General features: G+C 43.9%; 2 protein-coding genes across 4 annotated transcripts in view; one reads left to right on the top strand and one right to left on the bottom strand.

Annotated features, from left to right (window-relative positions):
• The window catches only part of LOC128075817 (ubiquitin carboxyl-terminal hydrolase 12-like), a 28033-nt gene extending 25522 nt beyond the window's left edge, over positions 1 to 2511 (bottom strand). The window contains exon 1 of one of the 2 annotated variants that reach the window (XM_052672898.1): positions 2369 to 2511. Coding sequence is in view for 1 of the 2 variants with exons in the window: in XM_052672897.1 (XP_052528857.1) it covers positions 2369 to 2416 (48 nt within the window). In the remaining variant the exon portion in view is untranslated. The remainder of the gene's footprint in view (positions 1 to 2368) is intronic. The other variant, XM_052672897.1, reaches the window with a different exon arrangement.
• LOC128075819 (ras-like protein family member 11A-like) overlaps positions 1 to 16811 on the top strand; it is a 48002-nt gene extending 31191 nt beyond the window's left edge. Inside the window, exons 2-5 of one of the 2 annotated variants that reach the window (XM_052672901.1) lie at positions 8324 to 8450; positions 9830 to 9886; positions 12293 to 12375; positions 16039 to 16811. In XM_052672901.1, the coding sequence (XP_052528861.1) occupies positions 8330 to 8450; positions 9830 to 9886; positions 12293 to 12375; positions 16039 to 16506 (729 nt within the window). In that variant the 5' untranslated portion in view covers positions 8324 to 8329 and the 3' untranslated portion in view covers positions 16507 to 16811. Of the gene's footprint in view, positions 1 to 8086; positions 8451 to 9829; positions 9887 to 12292; positions 12376 to 16038 lie in introns of those variants that run through there. The other variant, XM_052672900.1, reaches the window with a different exon arrangement.
• The last annotated feature ends 10055 nt before the right edge of the window (positions 16812 to 26866 follow it).

Consider the following 26866-nt stretch of genomic DNA (forward strand, 5'->3'; position numbering starts at 1 on the left):
ATGAAAACTCCTAGTGTCCATGATAAAGACAAGTGCTAAGAAACAAAATTAAGCCAAAGGGACACACAGAGAATCAGAGCTCCAGTCGGTAGCTCCTGGCTACAGATGTGTCTTGCCACGTGGTGCCATATCTTAACCAAGCAATGAACCATATTCAAGTTAACATCTGTTTTCCTATGGCTTTCCAATCCTCACAATGCCATAGCTGCCATGCAAACGTCATGCGAGTGCTGAAAGAGGGACTGTGCTCATAGGCAGGAAATGCAACAATCAGGTGGCGCCAGAGAGATGATCCACACTACAAAACCTGGAAGTTATTTTAGGGAGGGGGATCTAATTAAAGCTGTAACTATGTTACTGTATGGTAATGAGTTCAGGCATTCAATTTAAGTTTTAAGGAGACTGCAGAACAAAGGGGTCTGAGAATGTCCTAAAGCCATGCTTTAGCTCTGCAGAATGAAGGGCAGGCAAGTAGGACTGCTGGAAAAAGCTGTGTACATTATTAAACACATGTAAAGTACTGTACAAACAGTACATATCAGCATAATCCTAAAGGAAGCAGTTTCCCAGAGGGGCTTTGTCAAGTAATTAAATGGTTTTGTAAAGACAGCTTCGACTTTTATATTCACATCACAACAAGGCAAACAGCATTTCTTACTGGACTTTAACTGAAGTATATGGAAATAAAGAGGTTCTCTTCTAAAATATAGCACCCAGAACCTCACGTTTCATGTGCTAGCTGAAGAAAAGGTATGGTGAGACGGCCAGTAAGTTCAACCAAGACTGTGCATGCACCTACAGCACTTATGCTAGAAACATTTGCAACATTTGATGAAATGGTTCAATCAAAATGTTGGAAGTAGATTTCTCTGCAGGAGAAAGGAGAGTACATAGCATCAGTAGCTCTGTTCAAGGCTTCCTATACAGAAATGAAACTTCTGCAGGCGAAACAAAAGGAGCTGCTTCCCCAGAGTTGCAATAGGATTAATATGTTACTTCTTTACACCTTCTTTAGAAGAAGAAAAAAAAAAAAAAAACAGTACTTCAAAACGGACCTTGATAAGCTATAAGTATCTGATTTGCTTTCATCTAGCACCCAACCAAAATGAAAGAGAGATGAGGTAAAAAATGAATATGTATAGTCAAAGTCTCTACAAACAAATCACAAATTCTGGAATGATTATATCCAGGTTTAGCTCTGCACTCATAGGAAATGCATTGCTTTATGGTCATCATCTTAACCTAAGGCTCAGTCAGCTGATCCCAGGAACACATCCCAAATACTGCATGAGACTGAGTCAACGCCTGCCTCTGGGGGACAGAGCTTCACATGAAGACATGATCCAGCCAGCCACCTCCCATGCCCTTAATTTCACCTGTGTGAAGTATTACTGTGGTTCCCCAAACACTGGGCTTTGAACAGTGTTCAGTTCACTTCATTCTCAAGTTAATCAAAGCTGTGGGTCAGCATCACCATCTCCGGAGATGTTCAGAAACCATGAAGATGTGGTACTGAGGGGCATGGACAGTGGGCATGTGGGGATCTTGAGCTGGACTTGGTGATCGTAGACTGGACTTACTGATCCTATGATTCTAAAAGAAAGAGAGAAGCCCTATGGCCTTTGCACAGCTCTGAGGTCACTCTTTGCAAACTGCTGAATCAGAGCGTTTGCGACGCTGCAGCCCAGGACCTGCTTCACTACCATTATCACATGAGATGTTAAACTCAAGTTTGACTGCCTGGAGAAACAGAGGCATGGGACTGTAAAACCCAAAGATCCTACAGCTGTGTGCCCTCAGCCCGGTCCTGTGCTGAATTTGAACCATTCACCCCTACTTACAGTGATTAACCTCCCCCTGATTAAGCTCCCCAGGCCGCGTATCACCAACAAGAGGTGGCTCTGTGCTATGACTCAGCCTGCCTGCTGCCAAACGAACCCCTCGCTGGCCTCTGCTAATGCAGCAATGAAACCTCATTAAAAATTCTGCATAATCATGCAATTACGAGTCTTCCTCTCGCAGGGTTTTCATCAGCAATACGAACGTTACCCTGCTATGTGCGTTTCGGCAGAACGATACGGCGCTCCCATTAACCAGCACAACAACCTTAAATTGAGCTACTTATCGCAAGAAACACTGCGAACTCAGCCGGAGCTGAGAGCTCACACTCACTCCCCTCAGCTTCTCTCGCTAGGAGCGCAGCCGCCCATCTGCCGACACGCTCTCCCCGACACCGGGCCCCGATCCCGGCCTCCTCGCCCCGCGGCGCGCTCGACCTCGGGCCCTTTCCCCGCCAAAGCCTCCATCAGGACGGAGGCTGCTCCCACAGCCCCCGCAGGCCGCCGGCCGGCCCCGCCGCGCCGCTCACCATGGTACAGATGGAGGCGAGTCTCCGGACCGTCATCAGTACGTCCATCCGCCCGCCGCGGCCCCGCGCCCTGCCGCCGGCCCGAGAGCCGCCGCCGCCATGTTGGGACGCAGCCGCCCGACTGACAGCGCCAGCCGGGCCGGGGTGGCGCAGCCGCCAAATGGGGCCGAGCACCGCCTGTGCGCTGCCCAAAGGGGGCCGGGCTGCGCCGCGCACTGCGGCTCCTCTCGTTCCGATGCACCGCGGGAGCTGGGCGGGCTGCAGGCATCGCAGGCCTATCGGGGCGCGCCGTGCCCGCAGTGGCGGGGCTCTGAAGGATCTGGTTCACGCTGGATATTAGGAAACATTTATTTTACGACAGAGCGGTGAGGTGCTGGCACCCAGGGAGGTGCTGGAGTCACTGTGACTGGAGATGTGCAAGAGCCGTGGAGATGTGGTACTTGGGGACGTGGTTAGTGGGCAATATAATGGTAGGCAGACAACTGAACTGGATAATCTTGGAGGTCTTTCCCAACTTTAATGTTCCTGTGGTTCAAGTGTGGCTTTTACAGAGCTGTCCAGTGTGATGAAGGAGTCAGGCATTGTTTCTGCTCTCACCACGTGTCCTCCTCGCAGCGCAAACACAAAAAGGAGCTTTTCAGAGCACAGCACTGTGATAACAGTATCCATTGTACACCCAGAGGGAAAGGAGTGAAGAATGCTGTCCAGCTGCCATGTAACACTTCGCACACTGCGTGCCAAAAGCAAACATGCATCAGAAAAAGCATCCCACAGATGGGTGGAAGTGCTTGTTGTCTCTGTATTGAACCTGGAAGAAACCTGACTAATATTTTGGGTTCCTTATAATGAAGTGCTGTTGAACAGTGCTGGTGGTGAGCAGGGAAGCCCTCAGCTGTGTTGCACAAGAAGCACCCCGTGAGCAGGACTGTTTCCATACTCTGCCCCTCACATCAGCCCTGACCTTGTGGGAAAACCTTTGTGGAAGGGATGGTTCAGTTTCCAAAGAACACTTTGTTATGAGGCCAAGATGTTTCCATTCTATTTGAGTTGCTTGCCTGCAGCTATGTTCTCTTATACACACTGTGCTTCCCACGTCATCTGCTACAGGATCCCAAGAGAGAGTATTCCACAACCTAAAAAAAATCCTTAAAAATACACTAGAAGTGAAAAACGACACATGTCACTTACAGGGTTTCCATGAACGCATTGCAACAAAATTAGAGACAGGAAGTACAGAAATAGTGGGATCTGTACAGTGTTTAACCAAATTTAACTTTATATTTAAATGATCGTCTCCCTGACATCCCAGAATAGAATCAGCTGTGATTTATCATGGATGTCACAACAGAATCTGAGGACACTTCCTTCCCCTCTGGCCTCCGGATTGGAACAGCTTTGTCCTGGGTAAAATTATGGTGCTAAAATGTCAGTCTTGTTCCCAGATGACATCTTCCCAAGAGGCCCAATTTTTAATGTCAGCACAAGGCGCAGCCCCAAATGTAGAGAAAGGCTAGCTCCTCATTCACATCACATTCAGCGCTGTTCCAATCTTACCTTCTACAGAGGTGCTTTGCAGCTGCGCTTCCAGCTAGCAGGAGCTGGGAAGGGTTACTGGGAAAAACAAGGTGGTAAAAAACACTGCTTTTGTTTAGTGCCCAAGCACTGCAGGGTGACAGCTGGCCTTTGGGCCTCCAGTTTACCACAAAGAACAAAGGCAATCAGACAAAGCTGCAAAGATCAATCCGTGCTTGTTTAGACACTGAGGAGTGGGGGATGCATGCACAAGCCACTGGCAGTGAGATTTATCTCAGCATCTGCAGAAATGGCTTTTCCCCAGCACCACACTTTGCATTTCTGCTCAGAAAGGAGCCTGTTTCTCCAGCAGTGTTGCCATAACGTCAAAATACTGTACAAAAACAACTCAGAGACACTGGGGTGAATGTAATCGCTGCAAACAGACTTTTAGAGGAAAGATCACTTTTGCTAGTGCTAGGCAGAACGGGAATGAGTCTTTTTCTCAATGTGTGGTGGCCTTAGCAAGACTCATCTGTTTCTCCCTTTGTAAAGTGCATGAGGAATAATTACAACCAGTTTTGAAAGGGATTTGATGTCCTTGTATGAAAAGCACTATGGTAAATGAAAAATATTTTTATGTTTAGAATACTTCATCTCTGAAAATACGTACAAGTGCCAGTAACATTAAAAACAGAAAATCTTATGAAAATCGTAGCCAAAAGCAACAGAGACCAATCAATAAGTCTTTACAATTTTGGTGTGGAAACAACATAATCTCTGTGCAACACGCAAAGGCTGCGTGGAGCAACCCAGCCTTCGGAATCGTTCACATGTTTTCTAAGTTGCTCTGAGTTTTACAAACATTCTCCCTTTAATCTAAGCTATTGTTTTTCCAAGAGAATTTGAATTAAAAACATGAGCTTTTTAAGCTAAATATAAGTCCATTGTACACAAACAATTAAAATCTCTTTTAAAAACAATTCTCATTCTACGTGCCAAGGGTTATACAGTCTCAAATAGTGTGAATCCTCTGCCTGGTTTCACTCAGTGAAAAGACTGTTCTGAAAATCCATAAAATCAGATAAAGATCGGATTCAAAACCTCTGGCTTTCATTATATATCTTCCTTGGTTTGTTCTTCAGGAATATATTTACAACTTTTGGGAGACTATGTTGCTTTTTTATTACTGTTTTAAAAAAATCCAAACAACCATTACATCTGGACAGAGATTCCTGCACATCCTGCACACAGTGGCAGTAGGCTTTGGTTAGAAGCATAAGAAGCCTGGGCTAGCATATGAGAAAATGAGATTGAACTGTATGAGCAAAGGAACTGGAAATCAATTGGTCTGTTTCCAAGATGCACTCTGAAACTGCTTCCACATTTGTCGTAGGCAACCAGAAGCCATCACAGCTGCCAAAAGAAGCAGTTAAACATTTCCCGCACCGCTGGGCTTTCTTTCATTCCTGCTCCCACACAGTTCCTCTCAGGTGTCAGCAGCAGCACGTGCACTCAGCCTTTCCAGCAGCTGCTCCATGCCCATGACCACTTCAGCTGCCCAGCTCTGTGCCTTCTCACACCCCAGTGTGTTGGTGAGATGCAGAGAGCTGCAGGGTGGAGCTGGGGGTGCTTGGAGCTTTTCTGTAAGCAGCAAAAAGCTGCCCTGTGTCTTGTTCTTCATTCCCCTTGAAAGTTTTGTTGGAGTTTTTTTCCACTGCTCTTGCACACTGAGCTGTTCATTTTAGAGAACTGCTGGCAATGACTCCAGGATCTCCTTCCTAATTTATGAGTGCTGCATTCAAGTTCAGCATCATTGAAGCAGTTTGTGACATTCTTCTCTAGATGCATTCCTTTACATTTATCTAGACTAAAGTTGCACTGCTTCTTGAGAACCTTCTAAGTTTGCTCAACACTGACACAAAATGCCCAAAGGACATTTACTTTTGTTTCTGTCAACAATATCTTCTCTACCAGAGAAATTCCGTATTGTTCTAAGAATGCTTTTGCTAGCATAGAATGTTCTGTATGGTACTCCTTAGCTTATCTGGCCTTTTTCCTTGCACTGAAGCTCTTCTGGCCACCTAGACACTGATAGATTACTGCCACTTGTTTTTATAGGAGAGCTGTAGTGATGAATACTTTTCTATTACTCACTCGCATATGCTTTTAATAGGAAATGGTAACAAGGGTTCCAGCATCGTACTTAGAAAGTTGCTAGTTAATCCCCAAATTTATGATGTGTCCAGCTCAATTACACAGTTCAAAGCACCCTGCTTATTGACCACAAGACTTTGAATATTTTCCTCTCACTTTGCCTGTTCTACAAAACTTCTGCAAGATTAAGGCACCCATGTGAAATGTCCTGGAGAAGATTTTACAGTGCTTGGGTGTTTCCAAAAATTTGGATGCTCATTTACTCCATTCACATAGGAGTCATGTCCCAGAAGACTCATGATCTGGTGGCACCCTCTCAGCACCACAAGCTGCAGAGCCTTCCAGGCCTTTTGTCCCACCCCTCCTGAGCTGTCATGATGGTCAAAGTAATAACCCTGCATGCTTACACAACTCAGCACAAATATTGCTTCAGAACAAGTTTTTAGAGAGGAAACTGTGTCCTGGAAAAGTGATACATTCATGAATCTTCTTCATCCTGTGCTTATTTTGCTGGACTGCTGTGCACCAAAGCTGGATTTTTCTGAAGTTCTGCACCCAGTTCACATGTGACATGCTTATGTCCTCTGTGGGACCGGCATGGAAATGGAGATCATTTGAAAAGCTGGCACACAGTGCTTTGAGAAGGAGTGACAAACTAGAAAGCTGGCCTGCTTCCCCTTCCTACTGCTCTCAGCCATGTCCTGGCTTCTGAAACCTGCTGGGAAAGCTCTGTGTATGCTGTGATTGAAAGCAGCTGCACGAAAGCGTCTGGGCACAGAAAGTTCTTTTGGTGGCTGCAGCCTCTCCATAAGGAACCATGCCTACCCTCTGCCTGGCAGGAGCATACAGAGGGCAGGAGAAATCCGCACGCCCGGGTCTCCGGGGCCTGTGGGTGGATTAGCTGCGGTGCCACTTTCCGTCAGGATCTGTTTCCCACACAGCGTGACGGAGCGCACGTCTCAGCAGCACGCTGCAGGCACCCGGCTCGCCTCTTCCCATCGCTGCCTGAAGCCTTTTGCAGACCTCTTCTGACCAGTTTTGCAGAGATGAATGTTCAGACTATCTTTTCTGTAGTTTAATTTACATCTGTTTTATATATTATTTGCAGTTTTTTCTTTATCTGGCTCATTCCCTCCCGATCACTCTTTGCTTTCTCTTCCCTCCCCATTATCCTTGATAACCGAGTTGATTGCAGTTCGTGTACAGTTACATGCTGTCATCCCTACAGACCTTCCAGCCGCCAGCTGTCTCAACACTACACTCCTATAGAAGTCATTCTTTCTTCACTCCCTCTGTCTGGCTCACCCCACTGAAGGATTCTGAGTCCTTCCTCAGCTTTCTCATAGCTGTTGTTAGCCCAAATTCACTTTTCCATGCTTAGAGACACAGGAGTTCCCCAACACGGTACTGATCCATATTCCAACGGACCATTGCAACTACTGCCACATAAAAAAAACAGTAGATGAAATGTATCCCAGAGGATACAAATGTGAGCTAGTTCTTGTAAATAACCCAGGGCAGCCTGATCTGGTGGGGGTCAACCAGCCCCTGGAGGGGGTTGGAACTTAATGATCTTTACATTCTCTTCCAACCTGAGCCATTCTATGATTTTATGAACCCACTGCTCTCTGAATTCTGCAGAGGAAAAAAGGGTTTATTTTCCTGAAGAGGAGCATCCCATCAGCTCCAGCACTGAAGGGGCCCTAATGCAGGGCACAATAGGCCAGGGAGAACAACAGAGTGTAGAGTTGGAATCAATTGAAAATGCAGAGAAACTAGACAGGCAGAATGGGATTATTCAAAGTGGAACGAGAGCAGGGCACTGGGGTGACTGTACCTCACTGCAAACACGGCTGCGATGACTGAGAGCCAGAAGGACCTTGTTTTAGTGAGCAGTCAAGGGGAAGCACATCAAACAGGCAGCGGGGAGATAAAGCGGGGAGCAGGAGCGTGGTGGGTGGATGGAGGCACACGCTGGTGCCCGGCCGGAGGAATGTCATGGCTTCACTTGTGATTGGCTGCTGAGTGGAGGAGTCAGTTTTCACGGGGGTTGATCAAAAAGTTTCCTTTTGCTTTCCAAAGTCGCTGTCTGAGCAGAGGCATCGGAAGAGGAGGCCGGTTGCTCTAACATTCCTCGGGAAAGCGACTTAAATGCAATGAGAAGGCTTCTCTTCCCAGGGACACGCAGCCAAGAACAGACACAGAGAAGCTGTTTTCCTTCTCTTCTCTCCCAACTCCTACTGGAGTTGATCAGCTCTCATTTCTGGCATGCGTCTCAACTCTCAGGATACCATGTCACAGTATTCTACTAACTTTCTCTTGCTTCCCATACCAGAGTATCCGGTATTAGACTGCGTGCCCAACAAAATCATCAAGCTGGTGGTGCTGGGTGGCAGCAGTGTTGGCAAGACAGGTAAGCCCGCGGGCATTGCTCACACCGTTTGCTTGCTGCCGTGCTACCTGCAGCTTTGCAGCTCACAGCCACGGCTATGAAAACTCTCATAACCTTTGCAGCCAAAGCATTTCAAGTTGCTTTGTTGTTTGTTTTGTTTTGTTTTTGTTGGCTTGTTCTGACTCATTTGTGAGGCAGGTTTGCTGCAGGGCTGTGACCAGGCAGCGTGAGGACAGGGCAAAGCGTGGGGAGCTCTGTACTCACAAATGAATCTCCGTGGCCCTGTGTGAATCATTTAACCGCATCTTCATGTCCACACCCCCAAAAACGGGGCTAGTGATTTCTGTTCTCCTGCTGTGAATGCTGACTGCTGTGTGGACAAATAATAGCACACAGGATGTGCCTGCCTGCACTATTCTGCAAAGGAGAGGAGAGGAGGATAAAGCGAGCGTTATTGCTTTGGAAGAGATGGTTCACAATCCGTTTTTACTACATCTGGGGTTTCACGGTGTTCAGGAAAGTGTTCAGTTGTTTTAGATTTGAAGCAGCTACATTTCTGTATTATTTTTAGGTACTTTGTTGAAGCACACAGTCAATTTCACTTAAAGGTACCAAGGAGGTGACTCAGTACGTACTGAGAAAAATATATATATTATTTTAAATGAAATAAATCTATGAGAAAATTGCTTGCAGGATAAAATGGAGTGGTTTTGAAAATGTTTAGGAATCTGCTGAGATGAAAGCAGTAGAGGAATATAAGTCACCGTGGCCGTAAAGGGGCTTTAAATGTTATCAGGAGATCACAAAAATGGAAAATGTTCAAATTCAATAGTGCATGAAAACACCACGGGTTAAGATGAGTAAGTCCAGAGCACTGGAGCATGACCTGTGTGTGTACAGCACATGCAGTTTGTTTGCTGGATGTAATTAGATATCACTAATGGATTTCACCAGGAGGACTGAGGATTTTTAAGGCTGGGAAGAGCCATTTGATCCCTCAGCCACACTTCTGATATGGCACAGAGGCCTTAAAGTTGGCATCTGGATTCATTTCAGTACTGTAAGGGTTTGGCATGTTACTCTTCTCCTAAATTATTTTAAACCAAAGGTCAGATTGTCACATCTGCCGTCACAACAAACAGTCCTCCGCAGCCCACACCACACAGCCTCACTGAACGTGAGGGGTGATTTACAATACAAATTGTAAAGCACTGCTTTAGCTATCACAGTTTGGCCCCAATCCTTTTTTGTGAGTGCAGAGAGAAGGATTTTCAGAATAAGAAGTGAGCAATAGCAAGATTAAGTTGGTTTCATATTATACTAACTCTTCCAGTAAGATACTACATGTGTTCTGACTTTGGTTCCCATTAAAGGCCCATATTTTTTTCATTGTTTTACAGCTCTGGTTGTGCGCTTTCTCACTAAGAGATTTATTGGAGACTATGAAGCCAACGCTGGTGAGTCTGTTTTCTGCTGCAGTGCTGTAGATAGCTTGAAAAGGAATCCGCTCTCTTTTGTGACTGGTGCACATTACAGGAAAGCCGAGCAGTGTTAGATGTCCATGAGGTGCATATTTTCAGTTAATAGCCTCAAGCTATGAAAGCAATAAATCAAAGCCTCATTATTCACGTTCCTGTTAGCCATTTTTTCCCCCAGCTTGATGGAATAGGATCAGAGTAAAAAGGCTTGCTTGGGAATATACCTATACTAAAGTGCAGGCTCCAGGAGCAACTTGTATATTGACCAAACCACAGAGAGCCAGCACTGCTCTGCAGCCCCTGGGAAGCCAGAGGAATTCCAAAGCACACAAAAGGCAATTCAGAACTTTTTTTCCCCGTGTATTCCTTTTCTTTTGGTGGATCTTGTGGCACTGGAGAATTTCAATTTGAAGTCTTCTTTCTGCAAGATAAGCAAAGGGGCTGTGCAAACTCCTACTTCGTTTCTTGTTTCATTCTGACACCTCAGGATATGTGTTCATGTGAACTGTTTAACTCACAGCCTCTGTTCCAAGTAAGCACTGACTGTTTCAGCCAGGACTGTAGAAAGTATCACTGTGATCATACCTATGAGCACATCCCACACGTAGGCTATCTAACATTTTTTGAGGGGGTGAAAAAGGAGGGGATAAAAAGCAGTGACACATACTGAATTGAAGACAGAGAATTCAGAACAATGAGGCAGGAACAGAGATGGCAATACAAGACACGTTTGATCTCCGCTTGTCTGATGAAATGAAGTCTGAAAGCTCCTCCGTACAGCCTCCTCTCCCTGACCCCAAGCAACCTTGATGGCTGCCTCACTATTTCTCTTTTTTTTTTTTCTCTTCGTCTTTTCTATGGGAGACTGTACATCAAGTCAGACTTCTGAGCTTTGCAATGGATCATTGCCGAGAACCACATGCTTTTCTCATTAAGCTACCAGCCCAACAGCCATGCTGTAGAAGAAACAAATATGCCAGAAATAGGAAACAGGTGGTAGTGTATTTGTGACCATTCAGGCATGCTTCTTCTTCAGTGAGCATAAGGCAGAGCACAGCCTATGTCTGGAAGTACTAGGTCTTTTTTTCTACAGTGTACTACAGAGCAAGAATGATATGTTGCCTGGTCTCAGTTCAGGGGTGCAGTACTTTCCCATAAACCAACATCATTTTTCCTGCTTAAAAGCCAACGTGTTTTGAAGAAAAAGCTCCCCAGGAGGGTTATATTACCTCACAGAGTCAGTATTAAAATATAGTATGATAATGTTGGATCCAGATGCAGCAAACTTTGCTATATTGAATTTCCTTATATTGTAAATACTTCTATGAGCTCTGGATATTTACCACTGGAATAAAAGCACTTGTTTCCTTGAAGCAAATCTAACACAGGCAATTTTCAAAGTGATGGCATTACTGTCACTAATGGGCCACTCTGTTAGTCTGCAGTCCTTACTCTCCAGTAGGTAGGATTTCTCTAGGTTTGAGATGCTGGGCATTGTTTTATGGTGTAGAAATGACAACTGTAGTTGGACAACACTGAAACATCACACACAGCAGCTGTGGATATAGCATTTCTTGCACATCCATGTGACTTGCACTAAGTTCTAAAGAAAAACGTCAATAACATTAATCTCTGAAGCTGTTCTTATCATAACCATGGATATTTTGCAGGATGAAAAGATTTCTTTGTCACTTAGTTTTACTCCTGTAACAAAATAAAACTCAAGCCCAGAACAGTGATGCTCTTCAAAGAGCTTGGTTAGCCCCATGGCTCTGAGCCAGGACATGGCCTTGAGAATCAGTCATTCACACTAACCAGAACTCCAATTCAAACTGTCCAGTCTTTGGGGATTTCAACCAAGCTCTGACTGCAGAAGTCACACAAATCCTAGAGAACATCTGTGTTTTTTTCTGTATCTAGTCACATGCTCTGCATCCAAACCTAGAATACTCTCCTTTCTTATGACAAGTAAATAAATAAATCCCCCAAAAACACAAAAGGAAGCAGCTCACTTAATTTACAGTAAACACCCAGATAGCTTGGCTTGAGATTAAGGGTATGCACTACCTCCATTTTAAAATACAGATTAGAAACCAGAATGCGATTCATGCACCTGTTCTAACAGAATATTTGACTCAATACTAAGTGCTGACTTTCCTGTATATCATCCTGGAGGTACAGTGGAAACATTCAACCACATAACAAATACAGAACCACCTGACTTAAATACACAGCCACACATTCTTTCTGGTTCCACTCACCTTTCTATACACAGCTATGAATCATAAGCCTCAAATTCTGGCTTTCAGCACTTCCATTTTCCCCTTATGTACTATTTCTTTGTTGTCATAGTCACTGCCTCTAACGATCTTGCTTTTCCACCAGGTGCATTGTATTCAAGAAAATTCACCATAGATGGGGAACAGATCTCCCTACAGGTGCAGGATACTCCCTTTGTTTCACTGGAGGTAAAACATCTGCTCAGTGCATCAGTACTTTATAACACAGTTACTGTCTCTTGTTTGTTGCCAGCACGTTAATCTGTAAATAACTCAGCTTTCCAGAAGAAATACACCTGGGCTCAAACCCAAATGAATTCTTACAGGTGTACCTTAAACCCCATCAAAATGAGCCCCTGCAGAGGTTAAATCAGGTTTCTTTAAGAGCAAGTCAAAATTAACACAAATTTGTGAGGGTATAGGTCTCACAGCAGTGGCTATTTCAGCTAGAGCGCTTTTCAATGCTTTCCTTCCTTGTTTTTTAATTGTATTTATTTTTTATTTCTCAGCTGTTGGCATTTACATACTTTCCTATTTCTATTGGTATTTGAGATATTCTAGATTTAGCGTTTGACTGGGAGCCAAACAGAATCTAGAATTAAGATGTCTTTCTCAAAAGAGCAGTTTTACTTGCAGAACAAGATGATGAAAATGATGTCAGAAGAGCGGGAATGGAATGAAGTTTATTTTTATGTGACAGGTGAAAATCTCAGGGGAGTAATAACTTCTATTAAAAAAAAGCTGAGATTTCATGGTAAAATTAGGTATCCTCTTGTTGCTCCCAAATCTAACCTTCTGAAAAGCCATTCCTGAAGTCTTCCAACTATTCTGGTGGGTCTTCAGAGAACAAAGACCCTATGCCAGTTTGTACAGAGAAGACACTGCAAGGAGAACCTGGTGGTGGTTCGGCACAATGGGGAATGCCCAACAATGGTAGCAAAGGGAGACCCCTCCCTGCTCTATCCCTTGAAGAAAGGAGGGAGTGAAGCGATTTAACTCCTTTCACAACGGATACAAGTTTATTTTCTGATTTCCCTGTTTTAATTAAAACTGCCTGAGAATTTAGAGACTGTAACCAGAGCTCTACAAAATGTAGTAACACCAACAGCTGAGGTTTCCTAGTCAGAAAGTATTTTAATTTAGTTAGGAAAGAGTTTCATTTTCTTTGTCCCATTCAAAGGTCTGCACTGCTTCAACAATTCCCACAGACACACTTATCTTAGCCTGGATCTCTGCTGGCATCAATCAGTGTATCTGAAAGCATTTTAAAGGACTGCTTCTGACCAGAACTTACTAAAAGTGAGAATAGGTTGGACTTGCTGGTAAAATCCTTAAGAAAGACTGCTGTGTGCAGGCATTTCAGGAGGAAGTCATGTAGAATCCTCAGGACTGCAGCCACACTGGAAATCTTCATGTTTAAGAGAGAAACAGAAGCAAAGAGATAACTGGTTTTGTTAGGTGATTCATTGCTGATGGCCTACACATTGCAAATCACTAGGCCTTTCAAAATTTGTTCTGGAGCAGAGATTTCCATTTAAAAATGGCCCATTAGTCTTTGATTTTCCCCAGTAAAGCATTCCAGTGGGGATTATCCATCCATCTCACTACTGGGTGGGCCTAGCTGGAGTAACTGAGAGTTTCTGCTCATTAGGGTTCCCTTCAAATGTGCACCTTCTCCAAAAGCATTTTCAAGCTTGCCAGAGCAATTAGTTCTTTCTCCTCATAAAAGGAGTTTGCTGATGAAAAGAGGCAAGCAGGATGTGAAGGGTGGCTAATTATCTACAGATTGGACACAACCCAGACACCAACAGTGCAAATTGCCCTTCTTCCCACAGTCTGCCCCATCATGGCTTGAATTTGCTCTCATTTGCCTTTGAAGCAGGGCTGCTACAAGGCTCCCTCTTCCTTCTGTATGCAGCCCTGGTTGGTTTTTTTTTTGTTTTGCTGTTTCTCAGATGGGGAGCACAGAGAGGAGGGTGATTAGAGCATCTGTTAAGCAATTTCACTGCTAGTAAAATACATCTAAGATTTAGCTTTGTATTACTGTAAGCTGGCAAGAGCAAAAAATTACTGAGTGTGATGAGCCAGTGACTGTATTGGCCACAGTGCAATATGAAAAGGGCAGTTAGTTCGCAGAACTGCTGCTGAAAGCTGTAAGCCTAATTTGTAACCTGAGCCTTCAGAAATTCTGCTTCCTCCTTCCCACAGAAGAGTCTTGACTGTAGTCCTTCTTCTAATTGCCTGATGTGCCATAAAGAATGAATCAGTTTTGCCCATGCTTTTCCTCCTTTCCTTCCTGAACTTAGGCTTTATAATTCATGTTTAGATGTCTAAATAAAAGCAACACAGTTTGGGAGGTTGCTGGGTGCACACAAATCCTGTTGAAACATATGGGAATGGCAGATATGTGCTGTGTAGACAGATATTCGAGCATACATTCTAATACTTCAAATTTCCATGACTGATAATGAACAGTGATTACATTTTTACCGCACACATTTTTTATTCTTTCTTATGATAAACTAGGTTTCTGCCATAAGACCTCTGAACACTTTTGCAGGTGTTCTATGCCTTTGGAGTGAACTCATACATGTACAACATAACAATTTATGAATGATGTTGAAGTATCTGAAATGTTGCCTGTGTTAGTTCAGGAAGATAAGATCTGACATGTTATGCCGGATCTATCCTCCCCAGCCAATCAGCTGAATTGCTTATTGTGCTAATTACATTGATTTAAAATGCCTCCCCTAAGTCTTACTGAAGTTGATGATGTGTTGAATGGAATTTAGCAATAATAGAAGCAAAAAAATTGGGCTCTATTTGTGATGTTGAACTCCCACTAAAGAACACAGAGGAACCTCTTATTCCCTACAACTTCAACAAGGGCTGAATATGTTCAGTGCCTTGTTGGGTATGGAAGAAAATGCAAGGTTCCAAAAAGCCTGGATTATTGACAGGAATGTCCGTTCTTATCAAACGAAGCTTACTGGTAGTAACTGCAGCACTGGTCTCCCTGTCTAGTTGGGAAACATGCCAGCAGGGATAACAAAAAAGAGAGGGGTAGCTGAAAATAGCCTCATCTTGAAAAGTAAGCAGATCTCTTTTCAAGCTCCATGGTATTGTGGTATTGTATTCTGTTTTATACTCTGCACACTGGTGCCTATTATGACTATATGAGTAGGAGCTGTGCTGGGCAGAACAAACGTGTGACCAGCAATGCACTAACATAAGCCCACTGCAGCTGCACGAACGACTAATGAGATTTCACCTCATTTTCAGTTCCAGTAATTGGTTATTTGCAACAAATTGCTTTTTCAAAGTAATCTTGCTTCTCGCTATTGGAAGAAGTGTATGGCAGTAAAACCTGTCAAGCTTCACTTAATAGAGTTAGTGAGAATCCCTGTCCATGGAGAGACAGAATACAGAATTGGAAAGAGCCATAAAACTCAGCTTGGGGACCGCCATTCACTTGCAGCAGTGTGAATAGCCTGCTGAGATTTTTTAATGCTTCCATTCACCATTTTACCCACACCAAAAGGTCAGGTTACTGTCACTGTTGTAAGGATTCACCAGATGAGAATACAAAATGAACTTGTTAGTATCAGCACTAGGTTGTTCTCTTATTTTCAACATGGCGGCTTTGATCCCTCTCCATTTTTCTGCTGCTTTAACGTGCTACTGACACAGATGGAACTTTCTCCTGTCCCCAGTGCATGCCCAGCAATCAGAGAGGTTTCTGCCTTGTGCTGAGCAACAGCCACACACTAAAACCCCGCCCTGCTGTACGACTGCTCCATCTGCTCCCTATTCTCAGTTTTCTAATCTCATTCCTCTTGGTTTTGACGGCAGGATGACACTGACAGCATCTGCTGCCAGGAGCAGATCAACCGCTCGATCTACTGGGCAGATGGCTTCGTTTTCGTTTACTCCATCACAGAATACGAGAGCTACCGCGTCATCCGGCCCCTGTACCAGCACATCCGCAAGATCCACCCCAACGCTAACATCCCCCTGCTTCTGATGGCAAACAAAGGAGACCTTCTGCGAGCCAGGCAGGTGTCCTCCAAAGAAGGACTCCAGCTGGCCAGCGAACTGGGAGGTACTTACTATGAAGTCTCAGCGCGGGAGAACTGCGAGGGCGTGCACGAAGCCTTCCAGCAGCTTTGCCAGGAGGTCAGCAGGATGATTGGCAGCTGCAATGGAGAGAAACGAAGAGGCCTCCACCTTGTCCGACCCAAGTCTCCAAATATGCAGGACTTAAAGAGACGTTTGAAACAGGCTCTGACTTCCAAAGGGAAATCTGCCACTACGCTTTGATGTAGCTGATAAAAATAGTTTTCCACACCCCTGGACAAAAGGCAAGCAAATAAACTGGTGTTTAAGGGAATCTCCAAAATACAGTATTTGGGTTGTGTGAGAGGTCCCTTCATTCTCTCTGTTTATCTTCCTTAAAAATTCCATGTTTGTTCATCAGAGGAATTCACAGAACGTTCTCCTGTGGCAAGAAAGTAGAAACTGATTTAAGGTGTAGATTGTCCCAAATTATTTCTTTCCCAAAAGGAATGCAGTCAAATAGTTTAGGCATAAAATGTAGATTTTATTAATAAAATAAATAAATCTTACTGATTTATTTAGAGGAGTGGCTTCTCTTGGGGACAGCTGTATTCTTGAGTGTGGGCAATAAGATACAGCAAGGCACCAGGAGAGTGACATGAGCTATACTGAGCAAGCAAAACCAAATTTGCTTAGTCACAAGACTGGAAAATAAAGACAAAAAGTAAATGATAAGCATAAGTAGTAAAAAGTAATAATTTAACAAATATAATTAATTCAAATCTAGAACACTTAGAAGGTGTTCTTAGCAACATGGGGAGAGATTTGCAAGCTTCTATAAGATATAAGCTTTTATAAGATTTTTTAGAACTATAACAATTTATTTCAGATTATTTTTCTTTAAACGCATACCATTTCTGAAAGGGATTCTGTGGGCACAGTACTTACTTAGCACCATTTGTAGACAGATTCTCAGTGGTCTACTTCTCATTTTTGTGTAAGTTTCCTATGTGGTAATGTGGAACAAATAGAGCAGCGTGGCTATAAAACCTGCAGAGAGCAAATGGGCAGTATTAACCAGGAGCAAGGATGGGATCTGAAACAATATAACCTTTTTTCTAAACAAATTAGATGTCATGCTCAAGATGATCTTTTAAAGAAACAAGGCCTTTACTCAAAGTATATTTGATTCATTACAATTTTTTGGAATTATTTTTCAGCAGAAAGGGTTTTGTGATGCCTGAAACACCTGGCTTCAGGAATTTATCATTTTGTTATTTGCCTTCAAACCAGGTTCTACTCGATCCCTTGCAGTGCATCCAAATCACCAGTCTGTCGATAGAGATCTCACTGGCAGTTTCTCACTGCAGTTGTTCTCTCTGTGTGCCAAGGGCTTTGAAGCTGCATCCTGTGAGCAGGCCAATTTTAGGGTCGCAATAACAACAGTATGAGGCACCCATCATTCTGTTCCTAATGGGAATGGAAAGAAACTGGGTTGGATCATGCAGAAGTTGTGGTACAACGACCTTTTCTTTAAACACGCCACCCAAGCACTTCACAGGATCATGGAATGGATTAAAACTCAATGATTTACACTGAGGAACACAGGTGGGGAAATCCTAGTTCCATGGATGTGGAAAAACACTCCCAGCTGCAGCAGTACTGAGCTAACTCAACATTTTACTCATGAACAGCAAAAATGCAAATTGAGTCTGATGAGTACCCATACAGCTCAGGGCTTGAAATTCTGTTTTATGTTTATTTGCCCCACTGTTGGACAACTCTACTCATTATTTTCTTCATCACTTGGATTTGCTTTACCTACAGCTCACCTTCTGGTTTGTTTATTGTTCTCCACTACCAGCATTCTGAGACATTCTGATTAATTTGAAGCTCTTCTATACACACAAAGCTGTGCTTTTTTTTGTTTTTAGTGAGCTTCAATTGGTAGTAGAGAGTGAAACAGAAAGTTGGATCAACCAAACAGGGACTCAAGCAATATTAAGGGATTTGTACTTAGCTAATGGTTTCTTAACAGCTTAACAGTCTAGCTGGGCCATTGTCCTCTTGGCATTTTGGAACTGCATTTTTTAGCATGAGATTTCAGTCTTCCAAAGTACTAACAGCATAGTTCAAACAGCAAATCTTTAACATTAAAATGAGCAAAGAGATTGTGAGAGACAAGTGAGCTGAACATTGTTTGCATCAGAATAGTGATTGCCAGTTTTGAAAAGCAACCACATATCTTACCATTCCAGTACTGTATAGTTAGGGGTCAGTTTACTGAAGACAGCTTGCTGAAATTTGTTTTCATAAAAGCCTTAGGGAATTAGGTCCTCTATCTCATTAAATTTGCTTGTAACTCCTCTTTCGGTTCTGATCCTTTATTTGGGAAGAGAGTTCAACACGTTTCAAAACTGCCAATGTTTTCTTTTCGGTAGCGACTAATAAAATCAGACAAGGCCTTTCCTGAGTAATATATAAAATGTACATCTCATATCTTTAAATGTTCTTTGTTTATATTAGGTAAAAATATTTTTTTTTCCTAACACCCTGCTTTGGAAGCACACGCAAGTACTCCTATGTTTGCACTCCTACATATGTATTCCTGCATTCCCGTGACATCCATGTTTTAGCTAAGGCCAAAAAATATTGAAATATTTAAGTCTTCTCCTAAATATTAACATGTGGCTAGCATTTATTCTGCCACAGAAACTGGAGTATAGCATTTCCTTCGTTCATTAATCGGCAATACAAACCTGGCAGTAGCTTTGATACTGGATTTAAGCCAGGACTTACCATCTACAGGGGATGATCGAGCTCAGCATTTTTATTCACAGCACAGTACTGAAACATCAGAGCACAATGCTGTGCCACTGATGCTCAGCAAGGCTGAGGAAGGAGAGCAGTAGCATGAAAAGTATAGAGAAGAGAACAATACAGAATTCAGTGCCTAAAAATCACCATGTAAAATATCAAAGATTAGCCACAGAGAACCCTATCCTGAGCCTCTTCGGGCTGCCAAAGGGAAATATACACTCTATTGGAGCTTTGAAATGAAATTTCTAGAGAGAAGGTACTTGATGAAAAGTCAAGGGAGAACGTGAGAAAGCAATTTGAGGGGAGGTGGTGGAGTTTGTGGTTTTGACTGGGAGCAGGGGATGGGGGTTTGAGAGATTCTGGTTATCAAGAAAATTCTCAGTTATTCTGCTTAAATCCAAATCAAACCTATTGGAAGCAATGTGCTACAGAATTAACTTTTTTTTCCCCTCCCCACATACCTCTTCATTTTCCTGAATGATTGAAACCTTGTGCACCATCTGGTTTCTAAGACGCCTTGCAGCTGGGTTCACTTGGGCACAACGCAGTTGAGTGATCTGCCCCCAGGTTACACAGCTGCGCCGAAGTGCTTCCGCCGAGCTCAAAACCAGAGTCCTTTGTAACATCCATTCCCAACACTTCCCAACAGCTACCAGGCTGTACTGCCTCCCTCAAGGATGCACAAAGCACTGTGAGTAGCACTACATGAGACTGTAACTAAAAGTTGGAAAAAGTCACTGGAATGACAGACTGTGCTAAGAACGCACTGAGTGAAGCATTTCTGACATCCTGAGCATTGCAGTAGCAGCGAGACTGGCCTGTGAGTCACTGAAGATATTAGTAAATGATCATTTAAAAGATAACTTATAAGGAAAGCCAGCCCCCTTCTGATTTGCTTAGTCAGGATATTTACACATCAGTTGTCTGCATTTTCAGTAGAGATAGCTTACATCTTAACATCTCAGGTTGTTGTGATCCCAGTTTTACATTTGAAAAGCAGGAGGAAAATGGAAAATTCAGACCTCAATTTCAAGAAATGGCTCAGACAGAAATGTTGGTGCCCTGGGTGCCCGCTTTGCACAGGCTCTGTGTCAGGTGTCCAGCTGAAGGAGCACCTTCCTGTGGTGCGGAAAGAAATGTTGCACCAGAGAACCACTGGTTTCAAATGGCAAACTGGAAGACCGCCAGCTCATTGTGATGGTGGGGTTTCCCTGTGCCAAGCTGGAAGGCTTTGGGTCAAATCACTCTGAAGTCTGCAGAGGCAGTGTGTGACCCTGAGGTGACAGAACATGATGACATATTTGCTAGTCTCTAGTTGTTCATGTAATTTCCAAGACCTCTCACGCGCTGACGTTGTCTCTTTTGGGACTAGCACAGGAAGGGCATGCAATCAAGTTAAAAAGATCTCTAGAGCCATTCTAAAAACCTCAAAAGCAGAGACAATGGTCCTAGAAAATGCTGTCCCATCGATCACCTCTGGAGACAAAGCAGGACTCCTCCTTGGATACTTTCTCACCCTCCTCCTCTTGGCTCTCCCTTCCTTGTCCCTCTCCATTCGCGCCTCTGTGCTGGTTTAGTTTGGCAAGGAATACCTCTGCAATAACTCTTCCTTAGGCTTAAAAGAATAATTTTGGTGTTTAGTGTATGATATATTCCAAATATTTTAACTGCAGACATGGTTTATATCAAAACAAAAGTGCCTGCTTAGCCTTTTGAACTTCTTTACCTAAATCATTTTAAATCACACTTAAATCAAGTCAGAAGAACTCTGCATTTAGACAAACCTTTGAATTCATGCCATTTCTCCCTAGATGCTCTCACTGGCTTCGCCCAGTATCTTCCTCCCCTGTAAGCTCATTTCTGTTGCTTAGTCACTGCTTACTTAAACCTGTTTAATTCATGTAAAGTTTTGCTGCTCTTCTCTGAAATCTCTCCAGTTTAATCAAGCAAGTTCTGTTCTCTAGGCAGCTGTGCAAGCTGTGAATGAGTTCAGAACAGCTGGTGACTTTCTGCTCTGTCAGATTTTTGCCCGTTATTGAAGATTTTGGAATAAGCAGGAGCATGGATGGAGATTCATCAGACCAACTTTGAGTCTCCTTTCGCTTGTCAGCTTCCTTTGGTGGCAATAATAATATCCATCACAAGACGGACCAAGTTTGTTCTAAATGACAGTGTTTCAGTTCAATTTCTAGAGAGGGAAAAATGCCAAATATGAAGCGGATAGATGAGTTGATAGGCTCTGTGAACCCTGAGATCCGACTCATTCAGGAGCTGTCACACCAATCCTCTTTTCCTTAGAAGATACATTTCTTAGATTTTCCATTTTATCCAAATGGGTTTCAAGACAGCTTCTGGATCTCATCACACAGACACTTACTGTCTCCTCTGCAGCAGGTCAAGGGGAAGCTGCACATTTTCTAAATGCAGTGGGTGAAAGAATGTATGTCTTGTGCTGTTATTATGGATGATTGTGGAGACTGTTCCTAAGGACAATGTTTTTCTTCTTCTTTCCAGGCAAAAACACAGAATGCTAGCAAAAGTAGCTGGTCATTTTGAAAAGCTGTTAGCTGTGTTTGCTGAACTGTGAGACAAACTGCTTCCTCTGCTGGTTAAAAAACCCACCAGATAAGTGGGGGTTGGGATTTTAAAGATGCAGCCTCTGAACTCTTGCAGAGAGTTGAATTATGTCACTTCTTGATGGGGATCCAGGTTTCCACTTGCTTGCAGGAGCCTTCACTTTTCACACTGTGTTCTGCACTGTATTTCACTTCAAAACTCAGTATTTTCCTGATGATAAAAATGAGAAATGTCTTTGGAGTGTCATTCTGAAGTGCAACAGCCCATTATCTCAACTCCCTATTTTTGATGAAGACCAAGGATGTCTGAGCTGCTTTTACAGTTGTTGGAGACTGGAGCTCATACTTCATAGGCAAACGTGTTTATCATTTCATTGTTATTTAACTAGTAGAACACGGTATACTGTCACACACTTCAGACATTCTGTGACTGTCAGTAAAGAGCAGTGGGATGTGGAAATGAGAGAGGCATAAAATCTCTAAACTACGCTCCTGAGATTTCCTGTTAGAGAGAAACAAACTTTCCCCTAAGCACTGAGAAAGGTAATGAGCTGGTGGTAATGATGAATATAAAGAAAGCAGCAACAGCAATTCTGTTTAAACAACCCAAGCTCCATTCCCTTGGGTTGGAAAACAAGGAAGGTGCCAACTTTAGTGAGAACCTCCTAAGTTTAGAAAAAGGGTTCACTGAGAAACCGCTGGTTCTCTGAGAAGGAACCAAAATGTTTCAGTGAACTACACATCTTGAGGTACTCCACTGAAAAAGAGAACCAGAACCCAGGCCTTGGAGAGCCATCAGCATTTTCCATCCACATCTATTCAGAGCAGTGGTGAAAAGCCCACATCTTCATCACATTCCAGCTCCCATGGTTACTTAAGGCCCATGTCAAAGTCACTTCTGAAGGACTACTGCAGTATTGCTGGTCTCAGTGTAGGTCTGGGACAGCTCCAGCAGTGAATGGCAGCTTTAAGCTGCCACTCTTCTCCCCCTTTAACCACAAAGACCACCTGTGTAGCCAAGCTCAAGAGCTAAGACCAAATTCCATATATCTGATCAGTGTTCATCAGTCTGTGCTGGAGCTCAGTAACTGGCTCTCAGAAGAACCATCATCTGCCAAAGGAGCAGCTTTTAAAACCCAGAATGCATATTTGTGTCAGAACTGTGAAGTGATACATTCTATATGCAAGCACTATTCTGAAAACACTACTTATTGGGCTGCTTTGAAGAAAGCAAGAAGTTTTGTTTCTAAATCCTGAGTTTTAATCATTAAGATTATTCATTTTTATCTATTTTCATGCACTTAATTTTAGCCATTTGCACTTGTGAACCTCGCACTAGGGAATGAGCCAAAGGAAATGGAGCCAATGGTTTCTCCTTTATACATTTGACAGTGCACACCTTCCCCATCCTGTGACTGTGTCTCAATGCAGGAAGAACTTAGAACCGCAGATATGGCTGAAGAAGGCACCATGCAAAGCCCAGGTACCCCACAGCCCTGATTCCATATCAGCTGGTGAGAGCCACTGGCCACGCAGACACACATCCAAAAAGCACCAGTGTTCAGAACCTAGTGGGGCACAATTTGCAATGAGCTTAAAATCAGGATGAGAGCAGTGGACTGTTGAAGGGTTAAACATTTCCTGCCTTTAATCTGGAATCACGTAATGTGGAATGAATGTTTCAGCTCAAAATGTTTCCTCGCTCTGGCAGTGTCATGGTGGGAGGTCAAAGTGTGGGGGAGACAGAAAGAAAAAAGGGGGTGCGTGGTGTGGGGAGCCAGGGAAGCACACACACCCAGCAATGAGCAGGATGGGTTCTCCAGCAGCGTTAGCCCAGCTGGATGGGCTTTGGTGCAGCCATGGGCTCAGTGTAGGACGTTAGGGACTTCCTGCTCCAGCTGCCTCTGCTTCTCCCATGTGTGCGTGCTTCTGCTCTGGGCACAGTTCCCACGCTACATTGCAAAATACGCCTTGAGTTTCTCACAGTATCTCTGCCCAGACACAAACTGCAGCTTCGGCCCTTCCTGCGCCCGGAGGTGGCTCTCCTCTGGGGCAATGCCTGCTGTAGTTACGTTTCCTGCCGATGGAGGTCTTTTCCTGTGCGACCAGAATTGGTCTGTACACCAATGGGCTTTATCCAGGGCAGCAAACTTCAATTTAAAAACTTGTCAAATTTCAGACTACCCCGATTTAGCAGAGCAGCCCGTTCTCAGATGGCGTATTACACAAAGCAGCACCAGCCTTGTGCATCTCACCTGCACACCTTCCTATGAGCACAAGGCAGTCAGTAGCTTGTGACTGTCACTCCTTCTGTCAAAAACCATTCCTACAGATCAGCGTATCTCACATTCAGTTTCCACCTCCTCTGTTGCAGGCAAGACAGTTTCCACACGATGAATTCTTACTTGTTTAATTTCTTACCAGTTAGCTTTAACAGCTTATCACTGATTCAGGACCTGAGTAAAGAAAGAAAAACACACACACATGAAGGGAAGGGAAGGGAAGGGAAGGGAAGGGAAGGGAAGGGAAGGGAAGGGAAGGGAAGGGAAGGGAAGGGAAGGGAAGGGAAGGGAAGGGAAGGGAAGGGAAGGGAAGGGAAGGGAAGGGAAGGGAAGGGAAGGGAAGGGAAGGGAAGGGAAGGGAAGGGAAGGGGAGGGGGGGGAGGGGAGGGGAGGGGAGGGGAGGGGAGGGGAGGGGAGGGAATGGAAGAGAAGAAAAGGGAAGAAAAGAGAAGAAAAGAGAAGAAAAGAGAAGAAAAGGGAAGAAAAGGGAAGAAAAGGGAAGAAAAGAGAAGAAAAGAGAAGAGAAGAAAAGAGAAGAAAAGAGAAGAGAAGAGAAGAGAAGAGAAGAGAAGAGAAGAGAAGAGAAGAGAAGAGAAGAGAAGAGAAGAGAAGAGAAGAAAAGAAAAGAAAAGAAAAGAAAAGAAAAGAAAAGAAAAGAAAAGAAAAGAAAAGAAAAGAAAAGAAAAGAAAAGAAAAGAAAAGAAAAGAAAAGAAAAGAAAAGAAAAGAAAAGAAAAACAATTACACAAACACTTAAGCAATCACCTTTCTGCCCTCTTCCCCTTAAGCCAAACACAGCAGTCGTGACCTCCCTGCTCTCCCTCGGTTACCTCCAGCCTGTCCCATTTCCTGCTTCTCTTACGTCTGAGTGGGACCATCACATGTGGGATGGTGCTGTGGGGACACTGCATGGGTTTTGGAGCTGCTGTGACACGTCACAGCCACCTCCTGCCTGGTCCCCCCTGCAGCTCCTGGCTCCCACACCTATCCTCGCACAGCCGCAGCAAACCCTACAGGTTACACCCAGCACCATCCTTCTGCACAACAAAAATGGGAGCTGCCCCCCACGCAAAAGATGGCTGAAGCACAAAGAGACTCAGGAGGTCTGCGTGCTTCTGAGAATATTCAATTGTCCATCTTCCCACCAAACGATAGCAAATGTCTGAAGGGAATCATCTGACAAGTCCTCTTGCTCAACACCGCTCACCCCTAAGCTGCAAGAGAAAAACAAACTCCTTTCATGGCAGGAAATCCTCAGGCCAGTTTGTCAGCAGGATTTAGAAACATTTCAATAACAGAACTACTGACATTGGATTTTGACTGAATGATACAGCCAGAGAAGTGGTAAGCGTGCATTTCTGATGGGTACCAGTCAGGTGATAGAGGTGTCCACCCTATTGATGTTGGGCACATGTGGGTTGTAGTGCTTTCAGGATAAAGATTTTAGGCTCCTCCAATGATTTTAGCTCAAGCATTAGGTCTTCTGAAGTGTTCTACATTAAAACAATGCATTTATGATCTAGGAAAAGGTCCAAATGAAGCCCACAGCCTTGAACATTTTATTTCTAAAATGAGCCACCTGAAGGTTCCCTACATCAGCCCCATCACTTTCCAGCATCCAATTCAGTCTTCAAACTGAACTCAAAGATCCAAAAGACTTGTTTTATAAACCCAGTATTTACTTTGGGGTCTCCTTGATGGGACGCTGTGCGTTCCTCCAGCCCCACACCCCACACTCCCTGTCTCCTGGGCAGTTTTCCTGCTGATGCAAGATGTGCTGCAACCTAAGGGGCCAAGAACACTGCTGAGTGTTGTTCAGCTTGTCCCACCCTTATGCACTGGTTCCTATGCAATTAAAAAGTATTTCTTTCCTTTGTAGGGTGTTTTGAGACCTATTGATTAAAACTCCTATGAGTAAGCAAGGTGTCCTGCTGTTCAAAATATTATCTTGTGTGGAGAAGAGCTGTTATTAGAGTTTGTTATTAATAGAGCAGGAAGTGGGGATTAAACTTTGCTCTCTAATCATAAATAAAAGCTAGAAGACCTCTGCAGCTTCTGGGTAAGCCTAGGAATGAACAGCTGCTCCTAAGGAAAGAGAACCCCAGAAGGAGAAACCCAGATTGATGTCTCACAGGGAGCTGAATGAGAACAAGGTCAGGTTTGGCAGCCTGCCTCCTTTTCACCTTGTGAATACTCTCCAAGGGATCGTGCTGGAACACAACTGTTTTGACACAGGGTTTCCTGTTGCAAATGCTCTATGCAGGCTCCACATCAAGCAGCTGGGATTTTTTTTTTTTACGTGCCTCAGCCACATTTTCAAGTGGTGTAAATTGCCATAGCACCATGGAGTCCTGCAGAACAACAGAAATCAGGCTGTTGGTTTTTATGAGCTGAGGATCCAATCCAGCCTAAAAATCACCCAAAGCAAAAAATGTTTCCAAGGCTAGAAAGGCAGTCTCACATCTGCAGCCAAAGCCCAGGTTACCACTGCAACCACAGGGAGAGTTTGCAGAGGTAGTCTTTGTGCCTACTGGTTGTCTCCATTAAACCCCATGGAAGAAGTTTTGAGAGTTGGGTAAACACTGAAAAAAAGCTCTGAATGTTTAGCGTCCCTCTGATTGGCTTTAAACTCCTTGGGCATATTTTGTATTCCATTTCCAGGAATAGCCTGGTGAGATTTTTCCTCACACAACAGCTCCTGGTGACAGGGATTGATGTTGCTGGGGTATCAATTACCCTGCTGAGCAGCATCGGACTTCGATGTGGCCGTCTGGTGGGGTAGAGGACTCCTCGCATAAAACAATACAATATTACAGCAACAAATAGATTATGTGAGCCATGAGCCAGCAATGTGCCCTCACAGCCCAGAAAGCCAACTGTATCCTGGGCTACATCAACAGAAGCGTGGCCAGCAGGGTGAGGGAGGGGATCCTGCCCCTCTGCTCTG

Source organism: Tympanuchus pallidicinctus, unplaced genomic scaffold (assembly GCF_026119805.1).
Source record: "Tympanuchus pallidicinctus isolate F22 unplaced genomic scaffold, pur_lepc_1.0 scaffold13, whole genome shotgun sequence".
Classification (NCBI taxonomy): Eukaryota; Metazoa; Chordata; class Aves; order Galliformes; family Phasianidae; genus Tympanuchus; species Tympanuchus pallidicinctus.